The sequence below is a fragment of the Eretmochelys imbricata genome, chromosome 5, assembly GCF_965152235.1.
Source record: "Eretmochelys imbricata isolate rEreImb1 chromosome 5, rEreImb1.hap1, whole genome shotgun sequence".
Taxonomy (NCBI): Eukaryota; Metazoa; Chordata; order Testudines; family Cheloniidae; genus Eretmochelys; species Eretmochelys imbricata.
In genome coordinates this window covers 100,077,722-100,093,565 of record NC_135576.1, presented here as the reverse complement: position 1 = coordinate 100,093,565, position 15,844 = coordinate 100,077,722, and the positions used below count along the sequence as shown (strand labels likewise).

Below are 15,844 nucleotides of genomic sequence, written 5' to 3'. Positions count from 1 at the left end.
CTTCCCGAGCTCACGGGGGTCTTGTGAGATTCCCTCATTCATATCTGTGAAGCCCGTTGAGATTCTCAGATGGGAGGTGCCACAGAAGTGAAAAATCTCATGATTACTGATCTGGAACAGCGCGGAAGCACTCTGGGCTTGGAAATCCCCAGCTGTTCAATTGCTGCAGGCCAGCAGCCCGCCAGCTTGATTTCTGAGCCACACGGGGTTGGGGTTGCTTTGTGCAAGAAGGAAAGCTCCAGGGCTGACAAGTACGTGATCCCCGGGAACAAATGCGTGACGCTCAGACACCCCCCTCCCCTCCTCCCCCGCCTCCAGTTACATCCCTGGCAGGGGACAGCAATTCTCAGCTTCTCTTTCCAGGGTTATTTTGGGCTGGGGCTGCGGCAAAGCTTTGGCAAGCCCCCGGTGTCCTTGTTCAAAAAGAGGAGCTAGTTCGCCGCCCAGCGCGCAGTGGAGGGAGGCGAGCGGGCGGCGAGGAGCCCCGGCGTCTCCTCGGCTCCCGGCTAAGTGTCCCCAGGAGTTTTGGAGGCGAGAGCCCGCCAAGCGCGGGCCGGGGCAGGGTGAGCCCGAGGCGGCGGGGGCGGCGCTCGATGCCCAGGAGCTGAAGCGAGGCGAGCCCCGCTCTGGAGGCAGGCGGCTGAGGGGGCTGGATTAAGCCTCGGCGGGCGGTCCCGGGCAGGCCAGGGCGAGGGGAGCCACGTTCCTGCGGCGGGCAGCGATGGAGGGGAGCCCCATCCCGGTGCTCACGGTGCAGACCGCCCCCTACCAGGACCAGAAGCCGACGGGCGGCGGGGGGCTGCGGCGGCCCACGGGGCTCTTCGAGAGCCAGCGCAACTACCTGCCCAACTTCGTGCAGAGCCTGCTCTCCTCCATCGACCTGCGCGACCGCCAGGGCTGCACCATGGTGGTGGGGAGCGACGGCAGGTACTTCAGCCGGACGGCCACCGAGATCGTCGTGCAGATGGCCGCGGCCAACGGGGTGAGCCAGCCCGAGCTGCAGCTCCCAGCCCTCGGCACCGCCGCACGCACTCGCCGCCCCCCCGGGCCCTCAGCGCCCCCTCCCCCCGACCCATTGCCCCACTGCTCCGCCGGGCCCTCAGCGCTCCGCCCCCCCCCGACCCATTGCCCCACTGCTCCGCCGGGCCCTCAGCGTCCCCTCCCCCCCCCCCCCGACCCATTGCCCCACTGCTCCGCCGGGCCCTCAGCGTCCCCTCCCCCCCCCCCCCCGACCCATTGCCCCACTGCTCCGCCGGGCCCTCAGCGCTCCGCCCCCCCCGACCCATTGCCCCACTGCTCCGCCGGGCCCTCAGCGTCCCCTCCCCCCCCCCCCCGACCCATTGCCCCACTGCTCCGCCGGGCCCTCAGCGTCCCCTCCTCCCCCCCCCCCCCGACCCATTGCCCCACTGCTCCGCCGGGCCCTCAGCGTCCCCTCCCCCCCCCCCCCGACCCATTGCCCCACTGCTCCGCCGGGCCCTCAGCGTCCCCTCCTCCCCCCCCCCCCCGACCCATTGCCCCACTGCTCCGCCGGGCCCTCAGCGTCCCCTCCCCCCCCCCCGACCCATTGCCCCACTGCTCCGCCGGGCCCTCAGCGTCCCCTCCCCCCCCCCCGACCCATTGCCCCACTGCTCCGCCGGGCCCTCAGCGCTCCGCCCCCCCCCGACCCATTGCCCCACTGCTCCGCCGGGCCCTCAGCGTCCCCTCCCCTCCCCCCCCCCGACCCATTGCCCCACTGCTCCGCCGGGCCCTCAGCGTCCCCTCCCCTCCCCCCCCCCGACCCATTGCCCCACTGCTCCGCCGGGCCCTCAGCGTCCCCTCCCCTCCCCCCCCCCGACCCATTGCCCCACTGCTCCGCCGGGCCCTCAGCGTCCCCTCCCCTCCCCCCCCCCCGACCCATTGCCCCACTGCTCCGCCGGGCCCTCAGCGTCCCCTCCCCTCCCCCCCCCCGACCCATTGCCCCACTGCTCCGCCGGGCCCTCAGCGTCCCCTCCCCTCCCCCCCCCCGACCCATTGCCCCACTGCTCCGCCGGGCCCTCAGCGTCCCCTCCCCTCCCCCCCCCCCGACCCATTGCCCCACTGCTCCGCCGGGCCCTCAGCGTCCCCTCCCCTCCCCCCCCCCCGACCCATTGCCCCACTGCTCCGCCGGGCCCTCAGCGTCCCCTCCCCCCCCCCCCCGACCCATTGCCCCACTGCTCCGCCGGGCCCTCAGCGTCCCCTCCCCCCCCCCCCGACCCATTGCCCCACTGCTCCGCCGGGCCCTCAGCGTCCCCTCCCCCCCCCCCCGACCCATTGCCCCACTGCTCCGCCGGGCCCTCAGCGTCCCCTCCCCCCCCCCCCGACCCATTGCCCCACTGCTCCGCCGGGCCCTCAGCGTCCCCTCCCCCCCCCCCCCCGACCCATTGCCCCACTGCTCCCCCGGGCCCTCAGCGCCCCCTTCCCCCCCGACCCGTTGCCCCACTGCTCCCCCGGGCCCTCAGCCCCCCCATGCACTCGACACCCCCCCCACCCATTGCTCCTCTGTGCCCTCTGCTCCCCTGAGCTCTCGGCATCTCCCACCCATTGTTTTCTGCTCCCTCGAGCCCTCCCCCTGCCCCGCCACATTCTTCACTCATTGCCCCCCCCCATACGCTCTGCATCCCCCACCCATTGCTCCTCTGTGCCCTCTGCTCTCCTGGGGCCTCAGCACCCCACCTCTCTGCATCCTCTCATTGCCCCCTGTGCCCTTGGTACTCCCTACCCTCAGCACCCCGTTGCTACATGCCCTCTGCTGCCCTGTGCCCTCTGAATCCCCCATACCCACCCACTGCTCCCCTGTACCCACTGACCCCCGTGCTTTCTGCATCCCCCTACCCATCCAGAGCTTCCCTATCCTCCCACTGAGTCTTTGGGTCCTCTGGTTCCCACCATCCACCTATTTGCTACAGCCCTGTGGCCTGTGCCTCTCCTTGCCCCACTCCTGGCCTGTGTCATTTGCACTACCAATCATGCCTTGATCCACCCACTGTACCCCATGCCTTCTGCTCTCCACTAGGCACTCACCCACTGCAGCCTGTATCCTCTGCTCCCCAGCATCCACCCATTGAGTCCTCATGCCCTCTGTGTCCTGATCGTGCTGTTGCAGGTCCATGCCCTCTGCATCCCCTGCAGCTAGGGTTACTAGATAGCAACTGTGAAAAAAACGGGATAAGGTTGGGGGGTAATAGGCGCCTATATAAGAAAAAGTCCCAAAAAACAGGACTGTCCCTTTAAAAACGGGACAGCTGGTCACCCTACCTGCAGCTTCTGTGCTCCCTCCATTCCCTTCTGTGGCCCCTTCCGGCACTCATCCACCAACAGCAAATCCATGTCCTTTGCTCCCCACATGAACCCACTGCACCCCTATGCCCTCCATTTCCCCATGCCGCCTACATGCTGCAGTCCCTTGCCCTCACCTCAGCCCCACATTACAGCCTCATGACCTCTGTCCCTCATGTGCCCACTGCACCTCCTTGCCCTCTGCTCCCTCCACCTTTTGCATTCACATGTCCCCTGCTTCCCCCAGCCAACTTGTGCAGTCCTGGGTACTCCACTTCCCCACCATTCACAATCCCATGCTGTCTGCTTCTTCCTCTGCTCCCCCGCCTGCCCACTGCAGCTCTGTGGCTTCCATTCCCCACCCTGCATAACCTTGTCACCACTGCTCCCCACACCCATTCACTGCACCCACCCATCCTTGTGGCAGTCAGGGGTGCTGAGAGCCATTGAACCAAACTGTAAACCGTGTATATGATGGAAACCACTTCAAGCCGGGGGGTGCAGTAGCATCCCCAGCACCCCTAGTTCTGGCACCTATGGTGGCAGTGTGCTGTATCACGCGCTCAGTGCCACCAATCTATCTAATCTGTCCACTTACTGCTAGGGTTGCCAATCCTCCAGAATTGGCCTGGAGTCTCCAGGAATTAAAGATTAATCTTTAATTAAAGATTATGTCATGTGATTAAATCTCCAGGAATACGTCCAACCAAAATTGGCAACCCTACTTACTGCACCCCCCATTTTCTCTATGCCCATCCACCAAGAGCATTCCCCAACTACACCCTTTTGACTGTCATCCCTATGCCCATCCACATAGCACATCTCTATACCTTCTTTTGCTCCTTCACACATTACAACCCCTTATCCCCCACCTTCATCCATCAGCCTACTGCAGTCTCACTCTCCTTTCCCCCCCGTGTCTGCACTCATCTATGATTTCCTCCTCTTACTTTTCATCCTCACCTCCCTACACTAACCCTCCATTCTTTCCCCCTTCTCCACATACTGCATCTGCCCATTCCCTCCCTTGTCTGCCCCACCACTCATTGCACCCACGTTCTCCCTTTTCTGAATCTACTCTTCCCTCTTTAGCACCCCATCACCACTACACTCTTCTCCCCACTTCTGCACCCATTGCATCAACACTTGTTTCTCCTTATGCCATCCTTTGCCCATCCGTGGTCACCCTTCTCCCACACCCTTCACATATTATACCCACGTTTCCCTCCTTCTTGTCAAAGATCCAAGCCATATTTCTCATCCACCTCTTCCATGTTTAAAAGCCCCCTTTCTGCACATCTGCCCCTTATTTCCCATAGATTTTTGTCTCAAGATGACAAAATGTAGTGTCATGACTTTATGGGGCTAGCTTTAATTTAACTGTAATTTACTACTTTAGTAACAAAGAAGCAGAGACATGCCCAGAAACCCACTTATCAAAGGTAGTAATTTCCTCTGGTTTACCATAGATGGTCTGCTGAGCATGTATTGCTTTCTTTGTCTCTAAATGTTATGTTTAATTTTGTTGTGGATTTTAATATTTTATGTGCTGGCGATAAGACAGATGATTTAAAACTGAGAGGAAAACATTTCAGTTGTATTTGGCTTTTCATCATCCCAATCCAGAATGATTGATTTATTTATTATTATTTTATTATTATTGTAATTTGTATTGCGGTAGCACTCAGTTGTCCCACTCAGGGATCAAGGCCCCATTGTGCTAGATTCTGTAATACGTATGACGGAAAGGTGGGCCGTGCCTCAAAGCACTTTTAATCTAATATCCCAGGCAAGTGGTAATGAGAAAAAGGAGCAGTCAGAATTAGAGACATCATATAAGAAGTGGGAAAATGCTTTTAGATGTGGGTGGTATTGAACAGATATTAAAAATGTAAAGGATTGTTACTTTTAATCTGACCTTTTCATATGCATATCTCATGCCTGAGCTGTATGCCTAATGCTGTCTGATATGCCCTTTAGGATGTGCCGTGAGACTTCAGCAGGGTAGAGATTTTTTGATATATAACCAGGGTGATCCTGAAAAACCACAGAAGCAGTGTTATCATGTCTTTGACTCCTTATTTTAGACTGAGGTTGGTATGGAAGCTGAGAAATGCTTTTTGACTCTGCATGAGGAAATTGAACCTTGTGGAATAACTAAAGATTCAGTAGGTGTATATCAAGTTTAAACTTATTGCAGGATGGATATTTTTCAAGAATGCTCAAGTAAAGTAAGTTGTTTTTCACAGTGAGAGCACTTACATGTTTTGACTTTGTGCTGTGTGTATATCACTATGAAAATAATTTCTTCTCTACTGTTTTTAGTCCTCAATGTATGGGGAAAAGACAAGAGTGGCAAACAAATTATTTATATTGACTGTGTTGCAGTTGCTTGCAATACATTCTGCTCTGTTCTCAAAAATCTCAGAGAAGCATAAGATGATCAATTCTTCTTTTGATGAATTATTTCACATGTACAAATGGGTACATATATTTATTCTGGAGATATCGGTTATGTAGCCCTAGTTAATGTTGCCTTGAAATTTCCACTGAAAGTAGGACTAAAATCCCTCCATTTTATATTTTAATTATTTATTTGACTCTCCAAATTTGTCACAATAACTTTTCAAGAAAGAGTTTAATTTTCTATGTAATCTTTAGTAGTAATTTACTAATTTTGGAAGAGAAAACCCTTTATGAAAATTTTAAACCTGCTTTTCAGTCCTTTCTTTGGGTTCTTTTAACTTTGAAAGTAAACGTTATACACATTTCAAATTGTACCCAGTAATTCATTTTTACAATATCTCTGATGTGACATTAACATTTAAAAGTTATTTTGGTGAAAACATATTTTAGAAATGAGATTAGCAATCATGAGCTGATAGACATGAGAGATTTTGAAACAGACAGGTATTATGTACAAAGAGCTTACTGGAGGAGGGCTCTGGGCAGCGAGGGATTTTATGCAGTGGCACAGGGAGTATAGGGTGTGAGCAGAACTCTGGGGAGGCATGAGGATGAAAGCATCTATGGTGGTTAGCCATGGAGGAGTGTGTAGGGCTATGGAGACAGGCGGAATGAGGCTATGGTTAGGCATTTAGGATGACTGCTGGAGGAGAAGGCCGCAGAAAGGAGCTCTCCCTACCATTGCTGCCCAGGTGACCTGTTAGGGCTCCCCAAGCAAGGGAGTCCTGGTGTTCTGAGCCAGGAGCAGGATGCTGCGGCAGGAGCTCTCCCCTGTGTAACCTAGCTGGCCGCGACAGCCCAGATCCACAAAGGTCACCTACCTTTCATTGAAATCAATAGATATTAGGAGCCTAAACACCTTTGTGGATAAACACCTTTGTGGATCTGGGTCTAGCTCCTCAAACACTAGTGTGAGCAAGCTAGCACCTTTCCTTTGGGGGAACCAGGGAGCCCAGAGGAGATGCGGGCCTTGAGGCCTAAGGGTCTGACGAACTAGGAGGGTGAGCACCAGGAAGCAGAGGAGCTGGAGGATCAAGGATTGGTGAGCCAATGGTCCAGGTAGCACCTGGGGTAAGCTTCCCTGTTGGCCAGATTCCTGTGTTCCTGACTTTCTCTCCCATCCCTTCAGTCTCCCTGTCACATTCCCCATTCTGCTGTCCCTTTCCCACCCCAGCATTCTTTGATCTGGTAAGAATGGCCAGTGGAGACCCAATTTGACAAACTTGCTGTGCTTTTTTGGAGCAGAGCTTCCTTGCTGAATTATGGGAAATTTTGTCAGACACAGAGTTTGCTCTGTTACTGTCGCTCAAAGCTGTGTTTATCAGAGGACAAATTGCTCCTCACGATTCCCACAGATCCTTAGGTTTAAGGTTACTCTGATACATTCCCTGACAATGCAGTCATTACTACTCAAGGAGACCAACAGGTAAGGCTACACTGACATTCAAATACCTTCCTGTCTCCACACACAATGACTCTTCACCTCCAGAGCAACATTACACATCCATTTCTTCTAATATCACAGAAAGCTTAATTATTAGTTTAGATTTTTGAGCTAATACTAACAATATGCTGTATACTTTTACAGTGAAAATATGTCTGCTGGTAAAGTATCCTAATCTTCCTGAGGACATAGCTTCTTTTGTTATTAGCCATGAAAGCAGGGGAGAGAAAGGGATCACTCCTGAAGGCAGAAGAGCCCCTTCCTTGGGAGAGAACGAACTCACTCAAAGGAGAGGCAGTGATGTTGCAGGGAGAGAAGTGAGCTGCCCCGAGAAGGATCAAAGGAAACCTAGGGACGCCTTGATGAAATTGTATTCAGAGCTTTTACCCAGGCCAGAGTTCCAGGAGGGTGATGGCCAAATTGTGCTGTCAAACTCAGCTTGTATCTCTGCCATGGAGGAGGCACATCCAATCCTATGGTAAATCATGCCTCCGGTATGTAAAATAATAAAAGATTTTCTTTTATCAGCTTTAAATGTGTTGTCATTCCGTGGCCTGGATGCCCCCTTGTTCTTGTTTTGTGAGTCACCCAGCATTCCATCTGTGCGTCCCACTACAGGGCAGCCACAATCTGGCTCACTCAGTGTTGTAGCCAATGTATACTTCTTTTGATTCTGAATTGTGTGTGACCAGAGTAGGGATGGGTTAGCCAGCAGTGGCTAGCTGCTGGTTGTGCTCTTGAGCAGCATGGGGAAGGCCCATCTGGGGCTGGCTAGTAATCACATCCTGCAAAGATACCTGGCTGATGGGCTGGATAGGGGGAAAAGAGACCCCACAGAGCCAGGATGCTGTGATTTGGCCATAAAAGCGATTGCAGGAGCAGAGAAAATCGTGTCCTGCTTTCTGCACCTGCTTGCTGCCTCAGTAGCCATGTGAAAGAAGCCGTCTTTGCACTGCTATGTGGTAGGAGAACACCTCGAGCATGATCTTGTTTTCCTGCTTAGTGTAAGGGGACTGTTGCCCCCTTACTAACATTCAGTGGGGGTGTTTTGGTTGGCTAGCTCCCAGTACTAAATGGGGAACGTCTATGGGAAACCAGGACCCTGAGACTGATAGTCCCCAGGAACAATGGGGAGAGGCCAATGCTCGAGGTCAGCCTGAATGACAGGGCGGGCAGGCTAATCAGAGAGTCAGGAGGCCAGGGAGGTCCTGTCCTCCGTGTGAGCTGGATTTGCCTGGGTCAGACAGAGTGGGGCCGAGCTAAGGAGAAAGCAGGGGCCCGAGCTAAGCTGGGGAGCAGGGCTGTGCCAGATCCAGGGGGACCAGAAAAGCAGCCCAGAGAGAGCAGACCCTGTCCTGGGAGCAGAGCTGCAGCCCCAAAGCCAGAGGCACAGCCCAGAGAGAGCAGACTTGCCCTGGGAGGAGAGCTGCAGCAACCAGAGCCAGAGGAGCCAGAAAAGCAGCCCATGAAGCAGGTCAGTGCTGGGAGCAGAGTCACAGAAGCAGCCTGCAGAGCAGACCTGTCCTGGAGGCAGAGCAGCAAGAGCAGTGCAGAGACAGAGTGGTGCAGCTGGGGCTGGAGCTGGGTGCTGTGAGCAGCTGGGGAGAGCGAGGGGGACCCTGGGCAGCAGGCCCAGCTCAGGGAGACGCCTCAGCGAAGAGGCTCTGCAGGCCAGGCTTGGACTGTAACCCCGACAGGGCGGGGACGACACTGGGAAGAAGGATCCTTCCACTTAGAGCCTGAGAACGTGAGGCCACCACCAGAGCAAGTGTCCAACCCACAGCATCCCTGCAGCACAGCCAGGGCCTGAGAAGAAGGCTTGGGACTTAAAAGGAACAGACTGTGAACTGCCCTGACATTCCAGAGACATTGTTTGTGAAGTTCCCTGCCACAGAGCGGGTTGATGTATTTCCTTTAACCTTTCCCATTTTTCCTTATTCTTTTTAAAATTAATTGTTGATTAAATAAATAGCATTTGCTTTAACTTGTATGTAATGATCAGTGGGTCAGAGAAGTGCCCAGTGCAGAGAGAGTACTCCGGAGTGGGGACACACTAGCCCCTCTAGGTGACCACAGCAGGGTTGGGGGTTGAGCCCCACAGGAATCCTGGGCCCAGCCTGTCACACTTAGTAATGCTTGAGTTTAGCAGTTTAACTTGCCTGCCTGTTGCCTTGGGTATTGGTTCCCTTCGTTTGACCCTTTTACCCCACTCCTGTCCCTGTTATTTCATTAATTGTCCCCCAGATTTATTTGGTGTCCAGGTCCTGTGGATCCCCCTCTTAGGCTGGGGGGGGGAATCCTTTAGCAGTGGGCAGGCTTTGCCCGCCCACTTCCCGGATCCCAATAGGATTACTCTTCGGTAGCCATCTGGCCCGACCCTGTCACAGACCCCAAACAACAATTCAAAGTTGAATTCTTTAACCAGGTGCTAGATTGTGCCTTGGGTATTTTCCAGTTGTCTTTTTAATACAACATTGTTTGTATTTTCCATGATCTTTCATGTAAACCTAGCACCCTGCTGGTACTGTATAAATAATTAATACTATCTCTGCCCCTCGTTGTAGCATGCTGCTTCGCCATACAAAAGCAGGGGAGGCCATAGTAAAGGATATGAAAGTAGAGATCCACAGTGTTCAGGACATAATCTACTTGCTTCATGTGTTTTCAAGTTTAATTGACTGAAGCATGTGAGAGATTACTGGGAGAATAAAAAAAACATTAAGTGACTCCATGTTAATCTACTGTATTGTCTGAAAATGCACAGCTGCATGTGGTGGCAATGTTTAAAAGTAATCTGGCAAAATATTTGTTAGGGTAGCCATTCTTTCAGCCTTAAGTTTGCTAAAAGTCTGGTCTTTGTCCTGCTGCAGATGCTAAATACAAAATTACAGAAACTAATATGGAATACAGTACAGAGTGTAGTATTATAAAGAACTTTAAATGATTGTAGTCTTGCAGCAGTTGAAATCTTTGAGTGCCAGAGGTACGGTTTTCATGCCATAGCAGTATCAAGTGATGTGAGGGGCGTATTATCTGTGCTTTAATTAGAAATTGGTAAATGAGCACCGGTTTGACTTTTCCAAACCAGATTATTAAATGTCAGGTCAATAAATCTGAGAATCGATTATTTAAAGAGAATTAAATGTCAGTTTAATGTTTGCTTCTGACACACAACAGGCAACATCTGTGACAAGATATGGGGGTGGGTGTGTGTGCGCCTGAAATACCTGGATGAAGAGGCTCCATGGGGATGATTAGTATACGAGTGCTGCTTAGTTCTTCGCAGACTTCAGGCCCTTTTCATAGGGGCACTTCACTCAAGGATTCAAGAGATGAGTTCTTTGTAGGGGGATCATTATTGATATACAGCACAAATATTTAGCTATCAGCACTTGTATATTCACTTCAACATAATTAGTGTAGAAATGAGATGCCTGTATTCAGGGGTGCTGGAATAATTTGTATAGTGGGGGTGCTGAGAGACATTGAACCAAACTGTAAACCCCATATATGATGGAAACCAGTTCAAGCCAGGGGGTGCAGCACCTGTCGATCCAGCACCTGTGCCTGTATTACTTCTTGAGAGTAAGGAATTTACTCAGATTAATGTTAATAATGGGAATTAAAGCATCCATTTCAATGGGAGAATAGAATCTGCAGTGTCAGGTAAACAGAAATACATATAAATGACAAAGACGTAAAAAGATCACACTGTATAATACATTAATTGTGCATTCATGTTGAATATATTTCCTTTGTTTAATATTAAAATAACTTGTTTTTGTGTACAAAAACAGCAAAACACAAAACTTCAGGAATATAGAACTGGACGTATATGTTGATGTAATCTACCCTGATCTGCAATAGATATGCACTCATAGTTGAACACTTCCATAGATTCAGCCTTGTTCTCATGCATTTTGTGAAGTATAATTCCTGTCAACTCCCTTTGGCTTGTATATATGCAACTCTGTTTAAAAGCTGGCACACATCTCTGACAGCTGTAGTTGGAAGATTGAATCATTGCCATAGATGGCAGCCTTTCTACCCGCTTCATTAGCTTTTAAAATAAAGGGGGGGGGGACTGAGATGCAAAACAGACAATTTTTAATATGTGTTTTCCACATGCCTCTGTGTTCCTTAAAGAAATATTCATACATAAAGATTGTGGAGGCTAGCAGAAAGTTTGTTGCAATCTGTCAAGCAATTCTGTGTATTTTCTCAAACCCCTCAGTGTTATTTGGCAGTTGCGGTTAAGTGACAACACCAATATAAGGATCTTGAGAGAAGTGGCATGCTTTCTAAAAGCAGCCTTACAGACAGAAAAGAAGCCATAAAAGGACAGAATCTAATTCAAAACAACTCAGAATATTTCTCTATTTCTGCTTATAATTAGTTGCACGGTACTGGGTGGAATAAAGCAGTAGGTGGTCTAGCAGTAAATATGCTGGCCTTTCCTCTGGCAAACCTGGGTCTGAAATGTTTATTTAGATTCTGGTGGTTTCAACTCGTCTCCTGGTGGATGAAGTTTTTTAGCCTGTCTGTTTTCTAAGGGGGAAAAAAAGCATCTGTCAAAAATCAGGCAACAATAAGTGGAAGCTATTTTGCAGGGCAAAATGGCTTCCTTGTTCTGTCCCAGAGGGATTGTATTTCAGCAGTTAAGCATAGGGAAAATGAAAAGTGTTCGTGAAGCAGTTTGAATTCCCAAACTGTTGAATGAAGGAAATGATAATATAGCACCTTTCACTTGAGGATCACAGAATGCCTTAAAAGGTGGGGAAAGTACTATATGGCCATAAAGTAGCTTTTGTCAGTTAGTGAAACATCCGGTTTTTTTCACATTGAGTGAACTAAAAGGTCCAACCTGGAAAAAATGTACTTTTAGTACTGCCCTCTATAGTTTGTTAATCAGCAGTGAAGTGATAGCATTTCAAATGATGGCACTTGGAAGAAGACTGTTTTATTCTGCCATCTGAAAGAGGTTGCAGGGGAGTCCAGCAGTGATGCAGTTAATTCAAAGGCTGATAGCGTCTGAGAGAATCCCACAAAAACAAATAGATTCATGTAACTCCAACAACATGCACCAATGACACTCACTGTAAGGTTTAGGAATAAATAAAGTTGTGTTCTCCCACTCTCTTGCTGATAGCACAGATGACCAGCTGTGTTTATATGTAGTACTTGCACGAAGTTCCACATTTGTGAAGGCTGATTTTAATTACTCAGTTTTAGGATCATGTATGGAAGGACTGATCTCATGAAGCTGGAATAGAAAGCACGTTGTTCAAAACATCTATTAAGCAGATACAAAATTCAGTATCATATTCATATTAAATGCACATATACTGCTTCCAGTATGGCTGGTTAAAAACAATTTTCAGTTGAAAAACTGTTTTTCAACAGAAAATTGGGATTTTAACTAAATGAACATTTTCACAGCTAGTGTCTGCTTTCATGGAAACTTTTGACTTTACATTGAAAAAAATGAAAATCTCAGCACATGTGGTTTTTTGTTTTGTTTGTTTGGGGACAAAAGCGTTTGTTTATTTTTGTTTTCATCAGTATTTTCTGTAGTTCTAGTAGGGTAGATATGTATTTTGTTAAGGAATAAAACACTCCTTGAAGACTTTCTATAGTTAATAATCACAACTTTGAAATCTTTCTTCTTTCCCTGCCTCTCCCTCCCCCAACAAAAACATGTATGGTCTCCATGAATATCAGCAGCATAAAATTGTGGGGGGAAATGTGAAGTTAATATCCAAATCAAATCTCAAGATAGAAAGATCGGTTAATCAAATGTAATGTTCTGAACAGTTTAAAAGCACAAAGCTGTGATGGACAATGAAAAAGAAGTGTCAAACCACTTGTAAGAGTTGAAAAAAGTATCTTGTGCTTAGTTTAGCTGTTGAACATTCCAATTCACATAATCTGTTTTTAGCTAAAATAATCCACAGAAGCACACGTTAGGTGAGTGAATTTCTAAGCCTTATCAAAGTACATCTGCACAGATTTTATAGAGTTGAATGGTCCCAGCCTGTTGAACTGGGTCCAAAATGAATGAAGAGTCAGGGTTTTTTCACCTTCTACAAATAACTGACCTAGCAGCCAGTAGCAAAAGTTGAATTAGCATCCAATTATCTCTGTTACATTCCTCAGAGAGTTCAAATATTCCAAGATACAAAATTCCAGAGTGCTTGGCACTGAAAAGCTGGGGAATTTTTTTTCCCCAATGTGATATATAACCAAGGATCTCTGCTGAAAGAATTTCAGGCAGGACCAGAGTACAGGAAGCAAGGTTCCTTATGGAATACAGTGTATCCAACATCTGTAGTAGAAGTGACTTGCTATCCTGCTCACTTTACTGGTGTCTGATACTGTACCATGAATTACAATTCCCTATTGCAGCTCTAACTAATGCTATTGAAAAAGAATAAAGACATGATGGTGCCCACAACTTTGATTTGAAAAGCTGTGACAGCTTCATTTCCCATTTAATCATGAATTTTCATTTAAGAAGAAAAGGAGTACTTGTGGCACCTTAGAGACTAACAAATTTATTTGAGCATAAGCTTTCGTGTATCCGATGAAGTGAGCTGTAGCTCACGAAAGCTTATGCTCAAATAAATTTGTTAGTCTCTAAGGTGCCACAAGTACTCCTTTTCTTTTTGCGGATACAGACTAACACGGCAGCTACTCTGAAGCCTTTAAGAAGAGACATAGCTTTGTATACTTTTCTCACAACCTTCTGAGGTTCATTACCTAAAACCAGGGTTTGTTCAGAAGGAAAAGTCTCACTAGTACTAGCAACCTTTAAAGTGTTTTGGACTATGCCTCTCAAATGTTTTGGGGGTGAAATTCTGGTTCCAGGATTTCAGCCCTAGTCTTTTGCCCATCCCGTCTGTCTACCTCTCTTTTCTTCTTTAATTTTTCATCTCTATGAGTAAGTTTTCCATTACTTCGTCCATCAGAACTTCCTGTGGAAGAATAGATTGACTGCTGGCTTGCCCCCTTGTGGCTGGATTTGGTGTAGCAGTTCTGTGTTCTCTAGTGCCCCCGCTGACCATCGCTCCAGTCCTGCGGTGGTCTCTTGTTTTGTGACTTGGCCCTCTGGCCAGGTCATATTTAAGTCCCCACCTTCCAGGGTAATGGAAAGTCAAACAAACAAAAGTCCAACAAATAATTCCCAGACCTTCTGTCAGGTGACTCTGGACTCAGTCGTCACATCCTTCCTCTAGGCTTGGAATTGTCCTTCTCTCCTTATGTCAGGTGGCTTTACACCACTTTACACCCCATCACACCTGCCCTCTGTTCTCCACTTTCTCTATTCCTCTCCATATGCAGCACTCTCCATTTTTTACCTCTAGGCACTTCTGTATAGATCTGGTTGGAAAATTGAAAAATGCAGTTTCAGCAATTTTTTGTAGGAAAGGTCAGTTTTGACAAATTTCTTGACACAATTTTTAAAAAAAGTTTCAGAAGTGTAGAAACATACCATTTTAACATTTTTTGAATCAAAATGTTTGGTTTTCTCATTCAAACATAAAAATATGTTGAAATTATTGAAATGAAAATTTTCAATTGACCTGAACCAATTTTGCCCTCTGGATTTTTGTTTCATGAACATTTTTGAAATGTTGACTTTTCATCTTAATTCAGAATGGGAAACATTTCTAAAATTCTGAAAATGTTTCATGAGATTGGAGAATTGTTTCCCGCCCAGCTCTAGTTCTGTACTCTCTTTCCTTCCTTCCTTCATCAATCACTCAATCCTACTGTACCCCACATTCTCCCCTTTGTCTCTCCAAAATTCAGTCTTCCATGCACGTACTGTGAACTGCCATGCAGGGAGAGGGAGCTGACAGGGCCATGACAGTTCTTTCCGCATGGAATGGTGGGCAAACTAAGGGAAGCATGTCTCCTCTTCTGTCCTTCTCTGCCTTTAGAGTGGGAGGGAAAGGGAGGGGAGAGGGAACAGATCTTAATATAGAGGAGACAAGATAAGGGACATCTCTACTTCACTGTATGCTGCTGCTGCTTCCCATGCTGGTAGAAACGATGGGAGCCCCAGGAACTTCAATTGCTCCCACTTCAGGCAGGAGACTGGTGAGTTCCCATTTCAGCAGCTAGTTAGGATAGGTTATTTATACTTTCCCCAAGCCAGAGAAGGGGACAGGAGACAGAGCTCTCCTGCTTTTAGCAGGGGAGGGGGAGCTGTACTCCCTTGTACTACCTCTTCTTTCAGAGAGACACTGACTGGCATTTTTAAAATGAGTCAGTTTAAAAAAAAAATCAAGCTGGCAACATCCCTTTAATGTTCTGCATGCAAATGCCTCATTATTTGTCTGTGACATTAACCTCTTCCCACTGATTTTATCATCTGCCTGTTTTCCGTTGAATAGAACTCTTTTATAAAATGCCTGTACATATATTTATGATTGATTCCTGGATTATATTTCTAATGAGCTGAAACTGTGGTGTCTATCTAGGAATGAGAATAAGGTTTTTGAAATTGTAACCTTGGGGTGGATTTTCAGTTAATACTGACTGCGTTGAGTCCATGTTTAATAACTGCCCCCTGAAAAGTTGTTGTATTTTAAGAATGGACAGGAACTTCTTGTGTTCAAATATAGCTTGGGGTTC

General features: G+C 48.6%; 1 protein-coding gene across 1 annotated transcript in view; it reads left to right on the top strand.

The window, feature by feature from the left end:
• Positions 1-721: 721 nt before the first annotated feature.
• PGM5 (phosphoglucomutase 5) overlaps positions 722-15,844 on the top strand; it is a 107,593-nt gene continuing 92,470 nt past the window's right edge. Inside the window, exon 1 of the mRNA XM_077817610.1 lies at positions 722-982. Within this exon, the coding sequence (XP_077673736.1) occupies positions 722-982 (261 nt within the window). The remainder of the gene's footprint in view (positions 983-15,844) is intronic.